This window comes from Castanea sativa, chromosome 6, assembly GCF_040712315.1.
Source record: "Castanea sativa cultivar Marrone di Chiusa Pesio chromosome 6, ASM4071231v1".
Lineage (NCBI taxonomy): Eukaryota > Viridiplantae > Streptophyta > Magnoliopsida > Fagales > Fagaceae > Castanea > Castanea sativa.
The window spans coordinates 50,821,646-50,849,261 of record NC_134018.1 but is presented as its reverse complement, the minus strand read 5'-3'; the positions used below and the strand labels follow the sequence as shown (position 1 = coordinate 50,849,261).

Here is a 27,616-nt window from a genome sequence, read left to right as displayed (position 1 = left end):
ATAATTTAATAGTTGGAGAAAAAAGAATTTGAACTCTAAAAACTCAAAAATTGTCAATTGAGCTATACAGTTTATCAATATATTTTTTTGTTGTAGTTAGCATTCAATCTTAAATTATTTATTCAATACTAAATTATTTATTCAATACAATTTTTTTCACTAATTATAACGGTATAACACTCCTGACGATATAACGTATCAATAAATTTTTTAGTGTAGATAGCATTCAACGTTAAGGCATTTATTCAATGACAAAAAAAATTTACCAATTTAATTAATTACAATCCACACGTTATAAATTTTAAGATAAGTTGTTATTGACTTATTGTTTAGTTGTTCCTTGGAGTAAGATTACAACCAATTTCTTAAAATTGGGCCAGAATTTTGCAACATGGTGTGGACTTTGGACCTTGCTTATATATATATATAGTCTTGGTCTCCTAGGTGAGCTGAGGTTTTGGTCTACATTAAAATGGTGACCATGCCAAACATGACTCCAAGGTGCTTTTCCAAAATAAAAAGGGCACCTGTCCAAAACTCCAAACTGAGCCTTCTAATAGTCAGACAAAATGGTAAGGTCGTTCCCACAATTTTTTCCAAGAGTTGAATTTGAAAGCCCTTCTGTAGTGTAGTGTAGTGTTCTTGAATCTTTGATTGCTTTTTTTGTTTTTGTTTTTGTTTTTTCAACTAGGTTAAAGATAAAGACTTGAAATGTTTTTTTTAGACTCATCCGTAATTGGTTCCTCGAAAGTGGGAAACTTGGAAGTATTTAATGATTCCCCCGAGTTTTAAGGCGCTGATATAGCCTTAAAAAAAAATAATAAAGACTAATTATATACGTGACTTACCAAAACAGAGTCGCTATCCCTATTCCCTGGTTTCACTTATGGGCTTAGCTTACTAAAAATTGTCTTGTACGTGGACCAAGTGGATTAATATTGCTTCTTAGGCCTCATTGTTTATTTCACTTGTGCTTGGTTTATTAGAGCTTTTATTTGTTGGAGAGCCCAAACCTAATAGCGTGTGAGTTGTGACCTTTATTGCTTGGTGTTTTCTAAGTCAGGCCTACCACAGCAATCAATGGCCTAGTCTGAAATTAATTTGGACCACGGATCCTACTAATTCCACGACCCACACCACACAGATGCACACAATATTAAATAAGGAACTGACTCCGGGTCCATTAACTATGGCCATTCCACTTTCACATGGGGGCAAGGCTCCTAAGTCCTACCCAAGGTCCCAAGGTCCCAACGCACTAAATGGATACAAAGACTAACACATGAACATTTAAGGCACATGGACGTTGTGTGACGCCCCAGAACTGATTCAGATTTCGTCTAAGTGTGTTCTGTGGATGTGTAATTTACAAGTCCCACATTAAATATTTTATGAGGAGATCTTACCTCTTTATTAATAATTATAAGGAACTTTAATTGTGATTAGTTCTTTTGAAGTATAGTGCAAATACGATTAGCACTTCTCCTTATGTCAATACATGTCGCATTCATGTTATGTCCAATACAAAACTTTAGACCCCCTTTCTCCTCAATAAGCCAAGCTAGCCTCTTCCAAATAGCAATTATTTAACCCAAAAACTTAACAAAAACATTCACAATGGTGATTGTATTTTAGCAAAAAATAGCTATTTTACCACCAAAGAACCAAAAAATCATGTGTTATTGGACCAGCTAAAACTAATTTTTTTGCAACTATAGTAATTTGGTATAAATACCAATTGATTGTAACAAGTTGTTAAAAATAAAATACAATATTTTATTAAGATGATATATTTTCTTTCAATTAAAAAACTCAAATTCTCTCACTTATTTTATTATTTTAATGAGTTGTTTATATTATTTTAAATGAAGTGATGAAAATAGAACATTTGATATTGTTATATTGTAAAGTGAGATAGTAAAATAGATAAAATAGCTTTTTAAGGAGCTAAAAGCTAAAATTTTTAGCAATACTACTGTGAATGTTCTAACTTCAACTGAAAAAAAAAAAAAAAAATCTCTGCTAGCCTAGTATTAAAAAAAAAATGTTTTTGTTTTTGTTGGTAAATGATTGTATCTTAATGTATAGAGAAAAAATAATTTTGTGTATTTATAATTTTTAATACTATATAGAGAGCTATTTGAAGTTTTTTTTTTTCTTCCTACTCTAGTCTCCGCTAACTTAAAATTCTGAGTCGGTCACTGTTTGTATTTTTTTTTAGAGACTTATGAACAATATGTAACCTCTATGGTCTGGAATCCAATGTAACGTCTTTAATGTAATTTCTCTACTAGTGCTACGGTCAAATTTCTCTTTGACAAGAAATTGTTTAAGTGATACGAAGCCACGCAATTGTTGAAACTTGCGTTTGATGTTATCAAAGTCTCATATTGTCCATGCAAGCTAGTTAATGCCAAGTCGTTAATGTACCCCCCCAAAAAAAAATAATGGGAAAAATGGCCGTTGACCAAAAGGCTGTCAGTAAGTGAAGCTTAAATGTTGAAGCAAAACACATAAGCGAGTCCGCCGGCCACGGCCACCGGAGCGGCATAAGAGCAGGCCCCGCCTACGTGAGGACATGTGTGTAGCATTCAATGTGGAATGCAAGTCATCAACCACTGTCTCATGCAACGACGACCCTACTTGGGACCAGAATTTATTGCACGCCATTGCTGTCACAGTGTCACTTCTAAAGGGAATCTTTGTTGCCCATTACAAGGCCAAAACTCACTGCCCCACGTAATTGATATTACAACTAGTGCCAATCAAATTCAGTATTACCCCGACATATATTATATTTAGATTATTGCTATAATAACAATGTAAGTATATACCATTATTATTTACAAGTAAATATGGGTCTGTTTGTTATACAAGTTTAAACTTATGTCTTCAGTTTTTAAATAATATTACACGTATTTTTATACATTTTTTTACTCACACATATTTCTAAAAAAATTGAAAATTATTGTTTAAACACATGTACCAAACGGGCTCTATATTTTTTAAAATTTAGGGGCCGTTTGGTAACGTTGTTCTAGTAATATTGTTTGTATTTTTTAAAAATACACGTGGGTTAAAAAGTATGTAAAAATACGTGTAATGTTGTTTAAAAACTGAAAAGTGTTGCTCAAATAACCATACCAAATGGCCCTTTACTTTCTCAAATATACGACGAAGAGAGAAATTCTCGGAGAGTAGTAAAAAATTAATAAAGAAATAATATTTTACTAAAAAGTAGTTTAAAATAAATAATTTGGTATATGCATTTTTTCAAAAGAGGTTATGTAAAAAAAAAAAAAAAAAAAGTAAGTCCTTACCCTAAAATAAACAAAAAAAATTTGTATGAGTTGATGTGAATGCCTCTACTTGCCATGAAACTAAATATGATTTTTTTTTTAAAGTCATGTAGCTCAATCAATTAGTACCTGCTGCCACTTCTTGATGTTCCAACAGATATATTTATTATTCAAATTCTTTCACCTTTAGTGATCAATGTATTAATATATTTGGGTTAAAAAATAAAAAACCTAAATATGAAGTTAAAGCACTAGTACTACTTCTCACGCGGAACTATACCTTGTCATGGTATTTTTTTTTTTATAAACTTTTATCCACTTACATGGATTTCTCATATTAATCTCTTATATGTGTTTAAGAAATAAGAATAATATTTGATGGGAAAAAATTAGGTCCAATCATAACTATTGTAGCTTATGCTATTCAATTAAATTAAGCCAAGCAACACATTTCAAATAATTTTATCATTCTCAAGAATAATTAAATTCATCTATATGACTTTTTTTACATTAAAAAATGAACTATGTGACTTATTTATTAGTAAAACTGCATAATTTATTTTAAGTGGTGAAACTTAAATTTTGGATCTTAAAGAATTGTATCTACATTTTACCAATTTTTAAGTAATTTTTAAGAGATTAAATAAATTCTGTAAGGACGTTATCTCACTCTTCTCTTTTATGTTCTCACTGCGAGAAACCCAAGACCACCACTACCAAAATAAATTCCTTCAACTCAAACACTGTGGCACTCGCTAGGTTTTTCTGCACCATTGATTTTGATTTCACTTTGAAGAGGTGGTTTTTTTTGTGTGCCGGTTTGAAATAGTGGATTTGGAGAATTAGTGAGACGTTGAGGGGAGGCAATTCAATTGGAGTCAAGACCAAGAACGATGGCAGTGGCAATTAGTGAGAGGCAGATGTGAAGAAGATTGGCCCGTGGTGGCTGTTTGGTGAGAGAGCAAATGGATTTAGGAATTTTGATGAGTAATGATTATGTCTAATACTACCTCTTCATTAATTTACAAGATGTTAATATGACATCTTGGAGGATATGCATAAACCACAAGTTTTATACCGCATCTTTTTCAAATTTGAACTCAATCATTATTACATATAACATTATAACAAGAGCAATAGCGACCTAGTTGTCTGTTTTCATGTTTATTTTGTGTAATTATAAATTATTGTGAATTTTTGAAAGCTACTAGGATCCTAATACGATAGCACAAAGGACGTGCAAAGATGATTAAGATAGATAAATAGAGATAAAACTTGAACACCCAAAAACAAAAGAAAAAACAAAAAGAAAAAGAAAGATTTTGGACAGTAGCTAAAGAGGTGAGAGATTAAAATTCTAACAGTGTAGGGCCAGGAGTAAAGACAGAGATTCGGACATAGGCCCCACCTTTTTAAGTGGTCCCCAAAACCAAACCAAACCAAAAAAAAGGTCACGGTCTCTCAACACGTCAGTGACGAGATTCACATAGCAGCGCATGCGTTTGTAGGACCCATCAGATGCATGCCCCACCACGTCGGAATTGTTTTTTTTTTTTTTTTCATATTACCACGTACGGCAACGTCGGCAACTGGACTAACTGAGTTCTGTGAGCTCAGCTTTTTTTGCAAAAAAAAGAAAAAAGAAGAAAAGGTTTTTGTACTAGGGAGTACGTAACTGTGTTTGTCTGTCAAGGATTCTATTCTATAGTTTAAAAGCTAAAAGCGTGGCCGGTTTTTGTTTATCTGTTCACGTTAGCAGCTCAGCCACAGGAACCGATTACTGTTGTGACTGATTAGATTTTGCGGTGACTATAGGGATCCATCATATCAAACACCCACTTTTCACATTTCTTTCTTCTTCTTTTTTTAAATATTTTCAAAAATATGAATATTAGTTTAAAAAATATTAATATTATTTTTAGTTAAAAGTGAAACTATACATGAAATTCGAGTTCTATCTGTAACTCAATTATGTTAAAATCAAATTTAAAAAACAAAGATATTTTGCTAAAAAATTTCAAAATTGAGACATTTTATTATATAGTTGGGAAATTAGACCAAAATGCCTATTTTTCTCCCTAAAGTTGGGGAATTTTTGCATTTTGTACCTTGAAGCATTGAGATTTAAATTTTATCTCTTTGAAATTATATTATGTTTACATAGTAGTCATTTTGTCTATATTTCTCGTTAAATGTCAACTTTGTCATATGTGTTTACTTTATCTAATAAGATGATATCATATCATTTTTAAGGTTAAACTAAAAAATGATGTGGCATCAATTTATTTAACGAACTAAACACATGTGACAAGCTTATGTAACATTTAACATAAAATACATACGAAAAAGCTATTGATGCAAACAGAATATAACTTCATGGGGTAAAATTCAAATTTTAAAATTTTGGGGTATAAAACAAGGAAGTCAATACCGTACTGGAGGTTGTACCGGTTTGGCCACCGGTACGATATATTTCGGATACTGATCAATACTGGTGTACCATTTCGGGTTTACCGCTATTTTATATATATATATATATATATATATATATATATATATATATATATATATATATTATACACACACCAAAATCTCTAGAACCATGTTTATAAGTATATAATATTTCACTTATATTATAGTAAATAAAAAGTTTATTATAAAACATTACCTCAATTTTGAACAAATTATTCATAGTTTTAGACTTTAGTATCAATTAAAGGAAGAAAAAAAAACACAATATAAAAAATAGAAAACTTAGTTTTTCATTGCATACCAAGAAAACAAATAATACTAATAAGTTAATGTAAATAAGTTATCATTGTGCCCTTACAAAAATTCAAAAATTACAAAACTAAAAAAAAAAAAAAAAAGCTTTTTTCTGTACTGGCCGGTATGCCTGATACCGGCCAGTATTGCCCGAAATTGGCCGGTATGGCCGGTACGCGATCAGTACGCCCGGTATTTTTTCCGGTACAAAATAGAAGTGTACCAGTACCGGTGCACTAACTGGTACGGTATCGACCATCTTGGTGTAAAATCTAAAGACCACTTTAAGGGCATGTTTTCCCATTAGCCTTTTTTTTTTTTTACCAAAAAAAAAATACAATAAATAAAAAATACATACATATGGCATAATAGTATTTTTTTTGGGTATTTAAAAAATTATAATAAAGTTAAAATTTAGCAAAATTTATCATAATATTTTTGAAATTATTAAGTTGACATTGATATGGCGGATTAGATTTGAAATTAACAAACTATTAGGTTTAATTTATAATATTATTAAACTTTAGATCTACCGTTTTTAAAGTATGTGGTTTAAAATATAATTATTCAAAAAATTAAAAGATGGTGAGGATTTTATGTATCTCTCTACTCTAGCATTAATATTTTAAATTTCTCAACAAAAAAAAAAGCATTAATATTTTAAAAAATAGGAACCACACAGCACACACAGGCCATTATTGGTTAGAAAATAGAAACTCCTCCTTGACACATCAAACAAATAAACAAATACCCTTTTGTTTGCAATGTAAAGAAAAGTCCTCTCTACGGTTGAGAGTGTTTTCCCCAATTGTTTGGTTTCCACTGCAAGAACAAAAGATAATAAATTGCAAAAGACGTGGTGATATTTCGTTTGTGAGCGAGAGATCGTTGTCAATGAGGAAAGACAACCACAAGACAATGTTTTATGTGTGACCCCATAATTCCATATGTGTTGGGACTGGATAGGGCGTGACAGTAAAGCAATCGGATGAGGAAGAAAAGCCCAACTACATCGTTGAGAGGTCAATTAATTCTAAATTAATTTGGTGGGTCGTTCAAGTTTTTTGAGTTTTGTTGAACAATGAAGTTTTAATTAGTAGATGGGATAATAAAAAAAGACAAAATTTTATGTCGTTTTCAATGTTTGTTTTCGTCCCCAACTCTTTTTTTTTTTGTTTGATCCAATCACGTCCGTTTGCAGCTAATATGTCTGGTTAATGGGTCTCTTTCTAATTTCTAGCTGTCATGAATGGTTACCAGATTCTCTGCAATGTTTGATATTTATATATATTTGTTCATCAAATGATAAACTTTCTTTGCTTCCCATGTATATAAATTCATACCGTGTCGGACTGATGAAAGAGGGTTTGAAAAATGTTTAGGACTTTGTAATTACAAGTATATAGCGAAGGAAAATAAAACTAGCATATGAGTTGAATATCATGTGATCTCTCTCTCTCTCAAACAAACCTATGGGGTCAAAGTCCAGCACAGGACTGCATCTACATGGCGACCCCACTTTAACCTATATTGAAAAAACATTTCTTGCACGGATTGGTCTCCGAGTTAGACCCCTCATGGAACATGTCACAAGAGGGGTGTCGAACACTTGAGGGGATCGAAAAGCTCCAAACTCCGATTAAGGATCTTTAGAGCTCGATATATAATCGATTAAGGATCTTTAGAGGTCATATATTTCATAACATTAACATTAATTACTCTAACCAACCACCAACCCTTTTGCATAAAATGCAATGGGACAAGCCATCATGGTATAGGATTTGAAGTTGTACCCTAGGACCATGACCCCTCAGCCAAATTGTTAAGGCCTATCCCACTAAATGGGGAACTGATCAACAACCTCGATTGAAACCTCCCATAATACCCACTATAAGCCATTAACAAAGATATGTCTTTAAAGTTTAAAATCTCGTTACTCTATGATCGTTTCTTTAAGCTTATTTTAGGATTTTTTTTTTATTCGCTAAAGATTTAGAGTGTCTTCGAGGCTTCGACCAACCCCACTGATTGGTCTAAATCATACGAAGTGGCTTGCTTTATCCTTATAAGTTCTCATCCAATGAATTAAGAGCACCAATGTAATGTCGCCACATGTATTTTGATTTAGAAAATTGGATACTATTTGAAGGGGAAAGGAAGTATATTCTCAAGAATTTTTTTTTTTTTTTTTGGATACCTCAAGAATTAACTTGTGCATATATGGTTCCTTGAGTTTACTTCCTGTTTAAGGTTGTCTATGACAGCTATTCAATGGGAAGTCATTTTTGGAATATTGTTGTCATGCATTTATTGATTTTGTATGTAGGGATCTTGCCTTTTGGTTTGTTTCAAATGAGATATTAGGTGGATTAAACACCTTGGCCAAACAAGTGTTTTGCTTCGGTTGGATACATGACATGTTGTGTCAAGTAGAAGTATTCTATTTGGGTTTAGGTATACTAGGTGGGTTGAGCTAATTTGGTTACATGTCATTCTTTATATTATACATGTAATTGATTACTCTAAAAAGTCGATTAATGGTAACCGACTAAACCTATAATTTTTATATTCTTATATAATGTAATAAGATAAAAAAAATAAACAGTGTTTAAAAAAACACATTTTTTTAATTGTAAAATGACACCATTGTATTTGAAGGAGTAGTTTTTTTGTATGAAAAAAAAAATCCCTACAAAAAGGTCGAAAAGGAGTCGTTTTAAAATCAAACCCTAAGTTGATTTACCTTTCTTGTGTTGTCAACACTACTATCATCAATCATATCTTGTCCTATCAAAATCGAACAATCGCACCGATGAAATCCCGCAACCAATACTAAGCCAATAACCAACCAACATTTTCCTCTACCCAAAAAAAAAAAGAGAAAAAAGCTATATTTGGGGGTCAAATTTATAAAGTAAAGGAGCAAAAATACAATATTGGAAATATAAAGACACATGACCAAAAAAAAGAGTCTTGCTCACATAATTAAAGTTTTTTTTTTAAAAAAATTTGAGTTAAAAATTTCTCTCATTATGAGATAAATCCAAGCACTAACTAACGAATTCAACATCTTTTTAGCCATCCACATAAGTGATATGTGGCAGACAATTCACCCACCCACACTTTCTTTTGTTACCTAGAAAATTAGCATCATGAAAAACAAATGTCTTATAAGCTATTAGAAGTCCGACCAAGGTCGTCTGCCGAATGTTTTGGCTTTTCCAAGCAAATTACATTTTCGTCAGATAACCTTTGCACCTACTCTCTATGTCGTTGTCGCATTGCATAATTAGTTCCTCAATCCAAAATTCAATTTTCTTTATCTCTTACTCTTGGCATATTACTATCAGCTTAATTAGCATAATGTCCCTATTTGGATTAAGACCTAAGCATAACTAGTTAATTAAAAATTAAGTACCTTGCACTGAATCTCTATGTCATTGTCACATTGCATAAGTAGTTCCTCAATCCAAAACCAGTTTAATCTCTTTCGCATGGCATTTTACCAGCTTGCGGATTAACTCAATGACCCTATTTGGATTGAGACACAAAAGCATAAGAACATTCACATTGGCCTAAATATTGGTTAATCCAACTAAAATTTTACTCACAATCCAAAAATAGAACACAAGCCATTTGATAATTACAAACTTGGCAATATGCATTTAAGCTACAATACTTGGGTAAAAAAATTACCTAGAATAATTTAAGTATTCATTCGTTGTTATTATTGATAAATAGGATATAATTTCTACTTATGTCGTTTACTCAATGATGATTATTCTTTATGATCATGCTAAAATACTAATCAATTTATGGTGTAGGCAGAATTTGAACTTCAAATCTCTTATTCAATGACAAAAGACTTTATCAATTAAAGTAATTGGAAACCACAATTCATTATATTATTTAAATATCTAATTGACACAAATTGTAAACTTCTTGTAATAAAATCAATAATAATTTTAATGTTTTCTTCTAAACTTTTTAGTGTAGATGATGAATGTTCCAACATACATCAATAATATACTCATAGCCGATTTTGGCTAATTTTTGGTTTAATGAAATCTGTCAATCTTTCTGCAATATAAATAAATAAATAAATAAATAAAAGTATTTTGTGTTTTAATTTTTACAGGTTTACGATACTGCCCTATTTTTATTCCTAAAATTACCATTAACAAATCTTGGACCCGACCAAAAATCCGGGAACACTCAACAAACCCATGACAAAGGGTCTTGGTGTTGACCGATGACTATGGAGTATGGAGAGCTAGAAAGGAAAACTGGCCCCTAGGGTTAATTAACCCTAGAGTTAGGGGCCTGGGAGCTGGGAAGACATAAACTTGACCATGGTTGAGGTACATGGTTAGAGATTGTTGCCTTCATTTCAGGAATGCACATGGAACTTGTTAAATTTGTGATTACATTTATATTCATTAATTGTCATTGACAATTTTGCTCTGCGGACCCAAAATCTCTATTCTCTACGGGTACAGAAAGTTATCCAATTGTCAAATTTCAATTAATGTTAATTAATACTTAATTGAATATCACTAATTTATTTAATCTATTTTTTATTATCTAATTAATTGAATGCTTCGATCTTTTGCAACTTCTAGGATTTTTATTTTTAAACCTCTACTTGCTTCGTGACGCGTGGAAGACAATTGAATATTAGTGATTCAATATATAACCTGTTTGACTTTGGTTTTGGCAGTGGAGTAAATGGTTGATGATATTCATTTTGTAACCCATAATACTCATCGAATTAACACTATGGTATTACTTGTAATTTGCAACCCTAAAACTCATCGAATTAACTTCGATGTTAACTTGTAATTTTCATGTTTTGGTCTTGTTTAAGATGTAATTTTATAAAAGAACATCACTAAGACACATTGTCTCACAAGTCACAACAGAAAGATAGATGTTTTCAAAACATCTTTATATAATTTAAACAAAAAGGGGCGTTCACATTTTGAATAAAATAAAAGGCAAGTTGTAAAAAATATAGAAAGAATCAACAATATATAACAAAAGAGATATCTTTCCTCGTTATGAAAAAAAGAAAAAGAGAAAAAACCAAAAGGTAAGGAAAAAAACTGATTAAGTAACGAAGAAACTTATTGAGATTTGATAAATGTATATACTTTTATAATAATGATAATAATAAGTGGAGGGGGGAATCATGTTAGGTTAAGCCTAAAAATTGAGTTAAAAATATTTAATCTGAGGAAGCATGTCCTTGTTAACCCAACCCAACAAATTCGAGGCCTAAACACACAACCTGATATTGGTGAGTCGGGGCTAGCGATCCTTAAAAATATTTGTCTAGGGTCCAAAACCTCTTGACAAACAACCTTTTTTTTTTCCCCCCTTTTCTTTTCTTTGAGAAGGTATTGACAAACAACCTAATAAGCTTAAGTTACATCATGGGTTGACTTGGCTCCCACACTAAGACATTCCATACCAGTACTAGACTTATAAAAGCTTGAGGAAAGTTCAGTAACCCCCCCCCCCCCCCCCCCCCAATTCAAGATTAAGGTCGATAGAGGCATGGGCAGCGCCATGTATAGTTTAGGGGGTTCAAACGAACCCCTTAAACTAGCAATTTTATATATATAAAATATTTTTTTAATTTGACCCTCCTAAATAAAAATTTTGAACACTCTGACTCTAAATTTTTTTGAAACCCACTTAAAATAGGTTTAATTATGATTATTTTAACAATATTTTGATCTTTTTAAATACGAAAAAACACTTAACAATAATTCAATTTTATCTAAAATTTGGGAGAAATAGTAAGCCCAACAACAAAGTAAAATTTTTTTTTCATATGAAATTGTTTTAAAAAGCCCATTAAGATCTTAATAAATTTGAAATTAACTAATGGAAAATTCATTGTTTACATTTCTATGTTTATAATATTTACATTGTTTCTAAACAAATGTGTACAATATTGTATAGTTTTTGTAAATGTGTATAGTATAATTATCTATAATATAAATCTTACATTGATAGTACAATGTAAACATATAATCGTCATAAACTAATAAATAAAAATATTTTAACCAGTAATTGTGAGGTACAAAGATTCCAAGTAATATAATCACGCCACGTGTCACGCCTGGTCAAGAAGGATAGTTGATGGTTCGAGGAGGCCACGTTCTTGGATTTTATGATCACATCATCAATGCACTATCAGAAGAGGCTCTACTGTGTAGAATAGGGCTTTGGGAAAGGGGATGACACTGATGTGATTGAAAAGCTAGAAACTGCCACCACATTTAATGCATCCCACCAAACTTTCTGATCGCATTTATATGGAAAAGACCCTTGAACAGTGTTGCTTTGGATGCCGCATCTCTCAGGAACTCGTAGAAGGTGCTAGATGGGACTGGAACTTAGAGAATGACCTGCACGATCAACAGGTGGAAGGCCAGAATCATCTGAAATGGTCTATATAAGATAAAAGGTCCCCCATGGGAGAGGGATCGGAAAAAGAGAAAAGAAAAACACTGTATACTCAAGAACAATCTCTATAATCTGTTCGTGAAAGAGTGAAATATAAGAATCAACCTCCTTGCCCTAGGCCCGAGGACAATTTTCATTATACAAACTATTCTAGCTTCATCATACTGTGATTTTAGCCTACTGTGATTATTAACTAAACTTATTAAAACCTAGATTTCTAGTCTACTCTCTACAAATTTATTGTATTAGACTCTTTGGGCTTATCCTCTTTTTCTATTTTAGGCTCAGGTGTAAATCGTGACCCTACAGTAATAATTAAAATTCACTTAACAACAACAATAAACATGTTCATTATATTAAGAAAAAATATGTAAAATGAATCTATAGTTTATTTTTTTATTTTATTACTAGTACGTACTATAGACAAATTTGTAATAAGAAAGCCATTTAGACGGTAAGATTCATATTTTACCTAAAATGTATCTTCTTACTAACCCCCCTAGCAAAAAATCACTGGATAGAGGGGCATCCCCCATTTTGCATGTATTAAGGCAAATATATCATTGTTGGCACTAAATTTAACTTGATTGTCTATGAGTAGATCATTCTCATTTTGCACTTAGATGATTAGGGAGTTTGAAATATTTCTAATTTCTTAGAATTATCCAATCACGCACTACTATTAATTTGGTACACATTAAGTCTATGAATCAATATATCACCCTTTCCACGTTTAGTAAGCTACTTTAATTTGTAATTATTTATTCATTTTATGCTTTAAAGAAATAAAGAACATTTGATACAAGTTAAATGTATGAGGACAGAAATTCAAAAGGTTGGGCATGAAAAAAGATAGCAAAAGAAAAACATCAACATGAAATTTAACTCCCCCCAAAAAAAAAAACGATTCTAAGAAAATTTATAATGGCCAAAACAATGTATGTGAACCCAATTATTATTTACTTTAAACAGAAAAAGAAAAACCCATAAGCCAATACAATACATGCACCGTAATACTGTATCAAATATCAACCGTGATGTTGTTATAAAAAAAAAAAATGAAATGAACCGTGATGTAATTTTTATTTTATTTTATTAGATGTGATGTATTTATTTTTATAAATAATTTGATAAAGCAGAGAGTGACTACACGTGCTTGAACCGAGAGTAAGACATATAGAAGTACGAGTGAATTCAGTGTTTAAGATCTGAACCAGAAGCAGAAGCAGAAACAGAAGATGGAAAAAGAAGAAATTCACCTGAATGATGGCATTGGTCTAAACTTGGACTTTTCGAATCCCAAAAAAAAAAAAAAAAACCCAATTTTTAAAAAAAAGAAGAAAGAAAAAAAAGAAAAAAGAAAAAAGAGAAACTGTATGTGTCAGTATTTCCTATATGTTTGTTCTGTTCCGTCAAATCTCTCTCTCATTCACATTCACATTCACATTCACATTCACACTTTCTCACTCACTCACTCATTTGCACAGTCTGGTCGGCAACCAAAAGAAGCTTCAGGTGGCTATAAGTCTATAACACTTCAAACATAAAACAAAACACAAACTCATCAAAGTCTCATCTCAAACACTCTGTTTCTTTCTCCAACCAAAGTCACACAACCTTTCTCTCATTCTCCGTTCTCACTAAGAATTGGGTTGAGACTAAAACTCTAGAAGAGTTGCGTAGTCCGGATTTTTCGTTATCTTATCTAGATTGAAAGGTAAATCGTAACCGACTCAGTCTCTTTTATATCCTCTATACAATACACAATATATCTTAAATGTTACCTATGTTATGTAATATTCTTGAACGTCTTGTATGGTTTGTGAGAAACCTGCCGGAAATTTTCCAAGGTTTGAAGAAACCCAAGTCTTAGACTTTTGTTTTTCTTTCTTTCTTTCTTTCTGATTTAGTGTTTAGATTTTATCAAAAGCTACAATTTTCTCAGTGTCCACACACAGACTATTTTCTCTGTCTGTTTCTATATTTGAACAAAGAAAAATCTGTTTTTTTTTTTAAAAAAATATATATATATTTCTTACTCGAGCCTTTTGATTTCTAGCAGTGCTCTTACTTGGGAAAAGTCAAGGATTTGAGTACTATAAAGGCTTTGGATTCGAACAACAATGATTACTGTGATGGATTCTGTGAAAGAAATACCAATGAGAAACTCCGACAAGAGCTTGGATTCTCAGCTATGGCACGCCTGTGCTGGTGGGATGGTTCAAATGCCACCCATTAACTCAAAGGTCTTCTATTTCCCTCAGGGCCACGCTGAACACGCTCTGGGAGGGAACGTGGACTTTGGGAGTTCTCGGATTCCTTCTTTGATTCCCTGCAGGGTCAATACTATAAGATACCTGGCAGACCCTGAGAGCGATGAGGTTTATGCTAAGTTAAAGTTAGTACCTTTGAGAAACAATGAATTGGATTTTGAGGATGATGGGTTTTTAGGAGCTAGTGGGATTGATCAAGGGCAAGAGAAACTTGTTTCTTTTGCTAAGACTTTGACACAGTCTGATGCAAACAATGGTGGGGGTTTCTCTGTGCCTCGTTATTGCGCAGAGACAATCTTTCCTCGTTTGGATTATAACGCTGAGCCACCGGTTCAGACCATTTTAGTCAAGGATGTGCATGGTGGGGTATGGAAATTTAGGCATATTTATAGAGGGACACCTCGTCGTCATCTTTTGACTACAGGGTGGAGTAATTTTGTGAATAGAAAGAAGCTTGTTGCTGGGGATTCAATTGTGTTTTTGAGAGCAGAGAAGGGGGATCTATGTGTTGGGATTAGGAGGGCTAAAAGGGGTATTGGTGGTGGAATTGAGTACTTGTCTGGTTGGAACCAAGAGGCTGCTAATTGTGGCTCTACTTTTGGGGTATATTCTAGCTTTATGAGAGAGAGTAAGAATAGTAGTAAACCAATGGAATTAGGGGGAAAAGTGAGGAATGAATCTGTTGTAGAAGCTGCAACTCTTGCTACTAATGGAAAGCCCTTCGAGGTTGTGTACTATCCACGTGCAAGCACACCGGAGTTTTTTGTTAAGGCCTCTGTTGTGAGAGCTGCAATGGAAATCCACTGGTCATCTGGGATGAGGTTTAAAATGCCCTTTGAAACTGAGGATTCCTCTCGGATTAGCTGGTTCATGGGAACCATATCTGCTGTTCAGGTCGCCGATCCTGTCCGTTGGCCTGATTCTCCATGGCGTCTTTTACAGGTACTGCATACCTTGACATTCATATTATGTAACTAGTTTCTCTGTTTATTAAACAATTATTTTATTTTGTGTGTATCAACTAATAATGTGACTTCAAGTTTTTGTGCTTGTTCATAGAAATCTTAGTTTCTATATTGGAATGGTTCGTTATTGCTTGTCTCTGCAAAAAAAATCATATATAAAATAGCACACTTTTGGATTTTATGGATTATCTTTCTTTGATTATAAAACCTTGAAATATTCGGTGAACAGAATTCATACAATGCTTTTCTTTAATCTCAGTGATAACTAGCCATATCTGTTTTAATTATTTGTTTCAGATCAAATGGTTGTTCTTTATGATTATCAAATTTGGTTGATCATTCTAAGACTTTTGTGCAAATGATCTTCCCTGATAGTACCCGAAATTATTGTTCAATTGTTGACACAGGATATTCACACGCGTTATATTCAACATATGCTAAATCTGAACAAGGAAAAAATTCCTAATTGTGTGAAGTAAATAGACTTATCTCTTCATGATTGTAATACATCTGATGCATCAGTAAATACATAGTTGTCGTGCCCTGTGTAGTTTTTCTTGTAGGCTTAAATCAGGTCTTATTTAAATGAATTCTTTGCTTCTGACAAATTCCTCGCAAAATTCTATCAGGTCGCATGGGATGAGCCAGATTTACTCCAAAATGTGAAGTGTGTCAACCCATGGTTGGTCGAATTGGTATCAAACATACCAGTCATGCATATACCTACATTCTCACCACCAAGAAAGAAGATGCGGCTTCCACAGCAAGCAGATTATTCCCTAATCAGCCAATTCCCAATGCCATCGTTTTCCAACAACCTCCTTCATACCAGCAGCCCCTTTTGTGGATTTTCGGACAATATTCCTGCAGGCATACAGGGAGCCAGGCATGCTCAATTTGGAATATCTTCAGAAGATCTCCTCCACAACAACAAAATGCACTCAAGTCTATTTCCAATTGGTTTTCAGCAACTTGATCATGCTGCTACACCTCCTAGAGTCCCTGGTGGCAACTTTATTGACCATGCTGAAAGGAATGATGCATCTTGCTTGCTTACAATGGGGAATACAACCCGGAGTTTGAAAGAAAACAATGAAGTAAAGGCGCCCCACATTGTATTGTTTGGTCAACTCATCTTCACTGAGGAGCAGATTTCTAAAAGCTGCTCTGGTGATACAATTGGAAATAGCTCATCAGATATGAGTCCTGAGAAGGCGGCAAACTTCTCTGATGGCTCTGATTCGGTGTTACATCAAAATGTTTCATTGGAAAATTCTTCGGATGGAGGGTCTCCCTGGTACAAAGATCATCGTAATAATGATCTCACTTTAGAGCCAGGTCATTGCAAGGTTTTTTTAGAATCAGTTGATGTTGGTTGGACCCTAGACCTGTCCAGCCTTGGTTCGTATGAAGAACTGTATGTAAAGCTGGCCAAAATGTTTAGGTTGGAGAGTTCACAAATACTGCTTTACCAGGATGCACTAGGTGCTGTTAAACACACTGGAGAAGAAAGCTTTAGGTATTGAAATCTGCTTTCTTTATTCACCAATTTTTCTTGTTTGGCATTGAGAGATTTTAATTGGACCTTACTAATTCTATTTTTCTTTTTTTTTCTATTTCTTTGCAGTGAATTCGTGAAGACTGCAAGAAGGCTAACTGTTCTTACAGATTCAGGCAGTGACAACATTGAAAGTTAGCAAACGAGTAGCATTTGTTTATTGTACAGCTGAATTATCAACTTTGGTTGCTTTGATTATCACCTAACTACTCATGTTTTGGAGAGTTGTGGGAAATCTCACTTCATCCAATTTTGGAATATTGTAGCTTAGTTTTAGTTGTTTCCAAGAAACGAGTTATGTATTGATTTCGATAAATGCCAAATTCCATTCTGCAAATTCTTGGTTCTACCTTATATTTTCTCCCGAAAATCATATAAATACATGCAATATAGCAAAGCCCTTTTACCAGTACATGGAGCCAGGTAGATGCTAAATGTTGTGGAGTATATTTGCTAGGGATTGGAGTAACTTTGTTTAAGATGACATTGAAAAAATTTAGTCTAAATATAGAGGGAAAGTCTTCTGTTCTTTTATCCAAGTCCAATGACATGTTGAATTGTCTAGTGGAGATAAATTTTGTCGGCTGCTTCTATGTATTGCAAAAACACAAAAGTACTAAGAATGTAGGGTCCTTCCAGAGAAAAAAATATATTCCTCACATGTTTTGAGTGCAGATAAAAACACAAGTACATTTTTTTTTTTTTTTTTTGGCTGTTAGCAGGATTTACTTCAGCTGATTTACTTGTGTTTTTATCTGCACTCAAAAAATTGTACCTGTGTTTTTATGTACTTCAGCTGATATTATGCACGTGTATACTGTATATTTTCTCTTATACATTGTTCCTTTTCATCTGCATGTTAGTACAGAAAACTGTTAAAAGTTACTATCAATTAAAACTTACAAACTAAATATATGTTTGAATTAATTTTTTGTGATTAGTGACACAATTTATAGTATCATTAGCATGGTATAAACTAGCAGGAATAACTGTCTTTACATGGACCGCAACCAAAAGGAACATGCTGCAAATTTTGGCTCATGTCTCATCAATTTTTTATAGGGCAATAGAATGGCAGACATTGATGCTTTTTTCTCACCCATTGGTAAATCCCAATTTGAGACGTGTGGGGTTCTTCTTTATCACATTGAAAGTGTCATAAAATGTCTCAATGAATTGTTTTAAATTTTGTTGTGTATAGGCTAAGATTGAATCCCATTACAGAACAAAATATTTCTGTTAAGATCATGACATGGTATGGGTCATTGGTCAACAAATCCGTAGATTGAGGCATGAGAAGCGAGGCACTAAAACCAAAAATCTACTCAGAATTACTTTGCCAAGGTCAACAAAATCCTACTCAGAACTAACAACAATTTGCTAAGTCAAAAATACATTACTGGCCATTACGTAACCCTCCACAATATTTTAGTGGCTACTCCTATCACGATTCAGAATTTGATCACCTTGATATAAAAGATTTGGTTCTTACACTTTTGTTTTGAACAATTACCTCTCGATTTGATAAATCACACCTTATGTTAGTGTTTTTGATTAAAAAATAGTAGATAGAGTTTGAATAAAAATTTGGTTATAATTTAAGGATTCGAGTCTCACTAAAATAATTAACATGATTACGTATTTTTTTAATATAACTATTGAATTGAAAATTTTTTATTGTTTTAACATACATGTTAATTTTCATTTCAATCGGATATTATTCACTATTTGATTCATAAACTTATTTTTTATGCATAATTTTAAATTATAAAAACTTGAAATTTAAATATTTAATTGATGACAAAGCTATTTATCTTGAAATTTCTTAAATTTTACAAACGTGGATGATATAAGAAGAAAATTGAATATAATCGTGGATTTGTCACATTCAATAAAAATATATTGAATGAAATTATAACTTTAGGTTACAACCAAATTTATTACTAAAATTTATCCAAAAATAATGATTTTTTTAAAAACTAAAATATTAATGAGTTTAATCAAGCGATAAAACCTAAAGCTCAAGGGTTAATTGTTCATATCAAAAGTTCAACGATTCAAGTTAAAGTAGTAGGGTAATATTTATAAATAAAAAAAAAAAAAAAACCCTTTTTTTCTTTGGTCAAACTTTCTTCCATTAATTAATTAATGATTCAAATAAATACTTTAACCCTTGCTTGCTTATAAAATTCCACATCCATTGCAGTACTAGTACATTTAATACCATCTCCGCCACTCTTTTATTGCAACGGTAAGTAACCCTATGACGCCTATTGTGACTAACCTTGTGCTGTGCTTTAAACTTAATTGGTTCTCACATTGCAAAGACAAGGAATTCATTGTGTCTCTATTGAATCAAGAAAATATGTTTAATTTACTATTTGCACATTCAAATTTTTCTAAGTTTCGAAACATAGTAACTCGAGTGGTTTCACAATTTCAATGTCACCTAGTTGAATAAACATGATTTTAGCTTGATTTCATAAATGAGACCAGCTTTGAAACCGTCCCTAGATGATTTTTTTTTTTTTCTTTTTTTTAGCAACGAAAAAATTTATTATTATCTCTCTCTCGCTCTCTCTCTCTCTCTTTCTTTCTCTCTCTAATAAGTCATACCAAGCAGACAAAGATTCACAAGTCAAGGAATGCCTTGCCTAGCCCTAGACACTTTCATCGAAGGACCTATCCCTAGTATAAAGTATTTTGTGTAAGTTGGCAGCAAAAAATATTCGCAAAATTAAGATGACAGATAAGACACACTCTCTGTCCGTGGAAATGGGATCAATAAATAATCAACATTGACGAGTGTGATTTAAACAAATGGATTTTTTTTCAATATAAATTAACAAATCCCAATGTAATTAAAAGATAAAAAATATATAAACTATCAAACGGCTTAGCCATTATAGCAAGGTCAACCATGCCACCACGATGTTAGAGGAAACATAAAGAAAAATGTTTTAGAATTTAATTTTACTAACTTTCTTGACAGACACAAAGTGTTGAATTTGAGAAGTGACTACAGATTTCAATGGCTTGGATCCGTGTTACACTGCTCTAACATGTTTATTTTAGTGACTTAGATCCAAGAATTTTATAGATATGTTCGTGGGTCAACCGAAAAATCTGATTTCCAACATGGGAATTCGAGCACTCCAACCTGTTCTCCAATCTCTTCTTTCTTTCTTTTATTTATTTATGTAATTACGGATCACAAAGGAAAACAAACTTAAAACATGGAGCATTGAGACCAGTATTCTCTACTTTTTTTTATTCTAGTCAACTCACAAATTTTTATTTTATTTTTTTAATTTCGTCAACGCACAAATTGTCAAACATCATTGTGTATTGTATATATTGTTTCCTGAAGATATTGTTATGAAAGATAAAATTACAATGTACAAATTGGTAAATGGATAAGAATCTAAAAATTCCAACAAAAGAATTGAGACATGAATGAGAACATAGAACGTCGTTTAATGGTTTTTTTCATGAGAATCTGTTTATAGTTGAGTAAGTTGTTTTCATTTGATTTAATGTGTTGAAAGTAGACAAAGCCTTCATGACAAAAATTTGCTTTTAACTTTCCACATTCCTTATAGAAATGTATAACTCCTCACGTAAAGAGAAATAATAATACCATAAAACCACTATCGATGAAAGTAACTCTTTTGAGGTCGGTTTGGTACTAATATTTGCTGGAATGGGGATAAAAGGCCCAAAATGCGTTTTTGGGCTATGGGCTTTGTCCGAGGATGTTTATCTATCCAAGGACAGATTGATGGCAATAAGGATATTCAACTTAGAGACACACGAGCAAACTGTGGCGGATGAAGTTAATGGAAGTAATCTGAGGAGGGGTATTTTCTTGGCTCAGTGAAGTAAAGGTTAGATGGTACGTCATGTTGACTAGAATGATCTTTTAGGAGGTCTTGTGGATGAAGATATGTTTCACGGGGGCACAGAGAGCAAGAACAGTTGGGAAATATCTTAGAGAAAGCTGCTACCACTACAATGAATGTTCTGTATCTAAATCTCTGGCCGCATTAATGAGGAAATGATATTTGAACAGTGATTTTCAGCCTTATAGTTATTACCTAAAAATTTCAAAAATGGGCTGATGGGACAAGTATCAACGGGAGCAGTCTAGATCTACATGTGGAGAGCAAAAATGAAGGGGTGGAAGGAGTATAAGAAGGAAGAAGGTCCCGAAGAAGAAGGGGATGGAGAGATAGGAAGAGAAAACACTGTAAATTGGAAATCTGTAATTAATCTTTAAGAGAGAAGAAATATAAGAATTTGTTCCTCGACTCGAGTCCGAGGACAAGTTTCATCATATAAACCCATCCATCCTTATCATTTTGTAATCTTGGGCCACCATTGTTACCATTTAAACTCATTAGAAACAAGATTTCTGACCCACTCTATATAAATTTATTGTATTGAGCTCTTTGGGCCTATACCCTTCCTTTTGTTGCGCTTAGGCCTAAGTTGCGACCTTACAATTGGTGCCGTTTGTGAGAATCTTTGGTTTTTAATGAGTCAGAGGTCTGGTTATGGCAAATTCAGGTCCATACCAGGTGGAGTCTAGGGGGTCGCAGCGTTAAGATGACTTCCTCAATCTTGAACGAGGTGGAGACTGGGAGGGAAGTGTACACACCACCCATACCAGCAGGAGTCAGTCACGAAGTGGAAGTAGAGTCTCCCATGAAGAGAATGCCAGGGCCATGCAATTGGAAATTGACCTTTTGAGGAGACAGTTACGTCACGAACGACGACGGTGAGCTCCGTCCATTTCTGACTTTTCTTCTGGTGAGAATGAGAAGGGCAGCTACAGGCCTAGGCCAGGAACTCCCCCTAGTGAGTCTTACTCGTACGAAGAGAGTAATCCCCATAATCGCAGGAATCAAAATTCATCCGGCAGGGGTTTGGGAACTGATGCTATGAGTCGAGCGCTGAATCAAATTTCTAAATCACCCTTCACACGTAAGATTGAAGGGGGAAAACTTCCTCGGCGTTTTACTCAGCCAACGTTCACCATGTATAATAGTCGAACTGACCTTATGGAGCACGTAAGCCATTTCAACTAGAGAATGGCTGTACACTCCAAAAATGAGGCTTTGATATGCAAGGTTTTCCCATCCAGCTTAGGGCCTGTTGCGATGAGGTGGTTTGATGGCCTAGAATCAGGGTCCATTGATCTTTTAAGGAACTCATCCGGGCGTTCGAATCTCGCATTATTACATGCAGTAGAGTCCCTCGGCCTTTGGATTCTTTGTTGTCTATGACTATACGAGAGGGTAAAACCTTAAAAACATACACAGACAAGTACTGGGAGATGTTCAATGAGATTGACGAGGACTTTGATGATGTGGCCATCAGAACTTTCAAGGTCGGCTCACCGGCCGAGCATGGTTTGAGGAAGTCGTTAACTAGGAAATCACTTAGTAATGTGCACTAGCTCATGGACCGGATTGATAAGTATAAACGAGTTGAGGAGGACCAGCAGTTAGGCAAAGGAAAGGCGAAGGTGGTCTCTCAGGATAGGAGGGACTTCAGGTCAGACAAAAATAATGATAACCATCCTCGGTGAGATTTCACCAGACAGACTGGGCTGCTATTGTGCCACAAGCCATCAACACGGTGTTTCGAGAGCCAGTTCATCATATTCTAGAGAAGATTAAGAATGAGCCATACTTCAAATGGCCTAACAAGATGAGTGGAGACCCCACTAGACGTAACCAAAGTCTTCATTGTCAGTAATACCAGGAGCGAGGACACACCACCGAGAATTGCATAAACTTATGGTATTATTTGGAGCAATTAGTTAGGGATGGAAAGTTGAAACAATTCTTATATAGGCCCAATGGGCAAGTTGATCATACAGGCTCAGGCACTCAAGAGAACACCTCTTCAAGGCCTCCATTGGGCACCATTAGTGTCATTCTTGCGGCTCCTGGGAGGACGGGTTCGTGTCCCTCTCGTGTAATGACTGTGGCTCTGCCACTACTCGAGAACTCTAATCATGAGCCGAAGAGGGCTAAGGTTGCAACACAACTAGCATTGAGTTTCTCGGAGAATGATAAGTTTAGAACTATACAACCACACGATGATGCTTTGGTGGTCACGCTCAAGATAGGGGGTATGATGCGAGGCGTGTGATGGGGGATCAAGGTAGTGGGACAGATATTATGTACCCTGACTTGTATAAAGGGTTAAGGTTAAAACCAGAGGATTTGACTAGTTATGATTCACCTCTAATAGGTTTCGATGGGAAGATGGTTATACCAATGGGGCAAGTCAAGTTGCCAGTACAAATGAGGTCAGAAGTTGTAGAGGTTAACTTCATAGTGGTGGATGCATATTCTCCATGGGGGTTGTCCCTTCCACTTTGCACTTGAAAGTGAAGTATCCATCTAGGGACCAAGTTGAAGAGTTGATCGGAAGCCAGTCTACGGTGAGTTAGTGTATGGTGGCTGTAGTTAGACATCAGGCTGAGGGTGGGTCCTTGGCATCAAATGAGCATGGTTTGTAGCACTTAAATGAGCTGGTGTTATCAGGGGGTCTATCTGTAGAAGCAGAATGTGAAGCTTTAGAATGAGTTTCTATAGGTGAGGATAAAGAGAAGTATTTTCAGGTAGGCGCTCAGCTACCTCCTCAGGAGAAGGAGGAATTGATAAAGTTCCTTAAGGGAAACCTTGATGTTTTTGCTTGGAATACTTACGAGGCCCCTAGGGTCGATCCGAGCTTCATTTGTCATCATTTGAATGTCAACCCCACAATTGTACCAAGGAAGCAACCATCTCAGAAATCATCTAAGGAACATTCTGAGGCTGTCAAGGAAGAGGTAATTAAGCTCAAGCAGGCAGGAGCTATCAAAGAGGTATTTTATCCTGATTGGTTGGCCAACATGGTGGTGGTTAAGAAGAAGAATGGAAAATGATGAGTATGTGTAGACTTTACTGATTTGAATAAAGCGTGTCCCAAAGATCCTTTCCCCATGCCTCGCATTGATCAGTTGGTGGATGCCATGGTTGGGCATTCTCGGATGAGTTTTCTAGATGCTTTTCAAGGTTATCACAAAATACCTTTGGCTTTAGACAATCAAGAGAAAACAACCTTCGTCACTCCTACAAAAAACTATCATTACAAGGTAATGCCTTTCGGTTTGAAGAATGCAGGGGCTACCTACTAAAGGATGATGACCAGGATGTTCGAATCACAGTTGGGGAAGAGTATTGAAGTTTATGTGGATGACATGGTGGTAAAGAGTAAAGTGGTGTCCAAGCATGTTGAAAATCTTGGAAACGTCTTCGAGACATTAAGGAAACATAAGTTGCACCTAAATGCTTTCAAATGCTCTTTTGGCATGGGATCTGGTAAATTTATAGGCTTTATGGTTACACATTGTGGAATCGAAGTTAATCTTGATCAAGTTAAGACGATTAACAGCTTGCAACCACCTCGTAATCCTAAGGAAGTTCAGAGATTGACAAGAATGATGGTTGCCTTAAACCGGTTTATTTCTCGGTCCGTAGACAGATGTAGGCCTTTCTTCTAGTTGCTGAATAAATGGAAGAGATTTGAATGGACTGAGGCGTGTGCTTTGGTTTTTCAACAGCTTAAATAATATCTTTCTCGACCACCCATTATGTCTAGGCCCGAGGTGGATAAGGTGTTGTTTGATTATATTGATGTGGTTTCCCATTCTGTCAGCTTGGTGCTGATAAAGGTTGACAACAGTGTTCAGAGGTCGGTCTATTATGTAAGTAAATTATTGCATGAAGCTGAGATTCGTTACTTACCACTGGAAAAAGTCATTTTGGTAGTAGTGCATGCCACGCGAAAGCTTCGCCATTACTTCTAGTCTCAATTAGTTGTGGTCTTAACCCAACTCCCGCTCAAGTCTCTACTTCGGAGTGCTGATTATACAGGATTGATTGCCAAGTGGGGAACAATTCTGGGGGCTTTTGATATCAAGTATATGTCACGCATTTTCGTAAAAGGCCAGGTCCTCGCTGACTTGGTGGCCGAATTCGCGGAGCCCTCATTAGAAGAAAATACGAAGAAGTCAAACATGGATGAAAAATAAGTTGGCATGATTTCCAGGAAAGAATCTCTGTCGTGGAAGGTGAACGTGGATGGTGTGGCAAATCAAAGAGGATCTGGAGTGGGATTGGACCATACCTGCTGTGTATACACCCTGAAGCAACAGAGCTACTTTTAGAAGAATTACATGAGGGGATTTATGGAAGTCATACAGGGGGAAGATCCTTGTCTCATAGAGCCCTTACTCAAGGATATTGGTGGCCTAATATGCAGAAGGAAGCACTGGAGTATGTAAAAAAGTGTGACCAATGTCAGAGATTTGCTCCCAACATTCATCAACTAGGAGGAGTTCTTAATCATCTATCCAGTCCTTGGTCTTTCGCTCAATGGGGCTTGGATATTATAGGACCCTTCCCCAAGGCAGTAGGGAATAGGAGATGACTGCTGGTTGGCACAGATTACTTCACTAAATGGGTTGAAGCCGAGTCACTATCAAATATCAAGGATCTGGACGCAAGAAGATTTGTTTAGAAAATATTGTCACCCGGTTCAGAATTCCTCATACCCTTATCTCAGATAATGGCATATAGTTTGATAGTAAGGCCTTCAGAAGATATTGCTACGATCTGGGTATTACAAACAGATATTCCACTCCGGCTTATTTACAGGAGAATGGACAGGCCGAGGTTGTTAATAAGGTAATAGTTAATGGGCTTAAGAAAATGTTGGATGATACTAAGGGGAGGTGGGTGGAAGAGCTGCCACATGTCATTTGGACCTATAAGACTACACCTCGTAGGTCCACAGGAGAGACTTATTTTTCAATGACTTACGGGGCCAAGGCAGTAATTCCTCTCAAGACAGGTTTCCCAACACTGAAGGCGAGCTCTTTTAGTCCGAGCAACAATGATGAATTGTTAGAAAGGAGTCTGGATTTGGTTAAAGAACGAAGGGAAAGTGCTATGGTTCAACTAGTATATTATTAGCACAAGCTTAAACAAGGTTATGACTCGAACGTGAAGTTAAGACCATTGGCGCCAAGGGATTTGGTGTTAAGAAAGGTTATGGGTACTACAAAAAATCCAGCTTGGGGAAAATTAGGGCCAAACTGAGAAGGGTCATATCGCATTACCTTAGTAGCTGGAATAGGGGCTTATTATCTTAAAGATCTGGATGAAAATGTTGTACCATGTCCCTGGAATGTAAATAACCTGCGAATGTATTATTATTAATGAAAGTTTTTCCAGTTATATGTAGCCTATTACTTTATGCGTTATATTTATTATTTCTATAAGAATCAAACAGAACATTGGCTATGCCTGACTCCTCGGACCATATACCATGGAAAAATTGATATCTTCAGTTATTTCTCTAAGGATCAAATAGAACATTGGCTATGTCTGGCTCTTCGGTCCACATACCTTGGGAAAATTGATATCATTATTTCTCAAAGTATCAAACAGAACATTGGCTATACTTGGCTCCTCGTACCACATACCTTAGGAAATTGATATCTTCAGTTATTTTTCTAAGAATCAAACAGAACCTTGGTTATGCCTAGCTCCTCGGACCACATACCTTGGGAAAATTGATATCTTTAGTTATTTCTTTAAGAATCAAATATAACATTGGCTATGCTTGGCTCCTCAGATCATATACCTTGAAAAAATTGATAACTTCCATTATTTCTCTAAGTATCAAACAGAACCTTAGTTATGTCTGGTTCCTCGGACCACATACATTGGGAAAATTGATATCTTTAGTTATTTCTCTAAGAATCAAACATAACCTTGGCTATGTCTGGTTCCTCAGACCACATGCTTTGGAAAAATTGATATTTTCCATTAATTCTCTAAGTATCAAACAGAACCTTGCTTATGCTTGGTTCCTCAGATCACATACCTTGGGAAAAATTGATATATTTTATTATTTTTCTAAAGGTGGAAGTTGATTTTGGTTATATTTTGCTCATCGGACCACAATGATCTGGACAAACTGAGATTCATGAGCATCACTTAAAGCATTTGCAAGCATATCATATGTATATTTGTGGTCTGGTTAATATCTGAATGCTTCATCAATAGCTTTAGGTCTATGTAGAATGATGTGAACGATTACTCTATTGTAATGTATAGATTTTAAAATTGCAAGGGTGATTTATTAATATTGTTGACTTAGTAACTCTTGGTTCTGTTGAATAAATAGGAAAGTATTATTTATGGAGAATGT

At 34.6% G+C, this 27,616-nt stretch overlaps 1 protein-coding gene across 2 annotated transcripts; it reads left to right on the top strand.

The window, feature by feature from the left end:
* Positions 1-13,979: 13,979 nt before the first annotated feature.
* On the top strand, positions 13,980-17,675 carry LOC142641633 (auxin response factor 18-like). Of its 2 annotated transcripts, none has more exons than XM_075816104.1 (4): positions 13,980-14,259; positions 14,605-15,757; positions 16,410-17,299; positions 17,408-17,675. In XM_075816104.1, the coding sequence occupies exons 2-4, from the start codon at positions 14,666-14,668 to the stop codon at positions 17,475-17,477; spliced, it is 2,052 nt and encodes a 683-aa protein (XP_075672219.1). In that variant the 5' UTR covers positions 13,980-14,259; positions 14,605-14,665; the 3' UTR covers positions 17,478-17,675. The 2 variants fall into 2 exon arrangements, with proteins under 2 accessions (XP_075672219.1, XP_075672220.1); XM_075816105.1 differs by having other exon boundaries at positions 14,259-14,392.
* The last annotated feature ends 9,941 nt before the right edge of the window (positions 17,676-27,616 follow it).

Excerpts from the sequence above, each read along its gene's own strand:
- LOC142641633 (XM_075816104.1), top strand. The coding sequence starts at position 14,666 with ATGATTACTGTGATGGATTCTGTGAAAGAAATACCAATGAGAAACTCC. Across the intron at positions 15,758-16,409 it reads CTCCATGGCGTCTTTTACAG|GTCGCATGGGATGAGCCAGA; the intron begins GTACTGCATACC and ends AAATTCTATCAG. Across the intron at positions 17,300-17,407 it reads ACTGGAGAAGAAAGCTTTAG|TGAATTCGTGAAGACTGCAA; the intron begins GTATTGAAATCT and ends ATTTCTTTGCAG.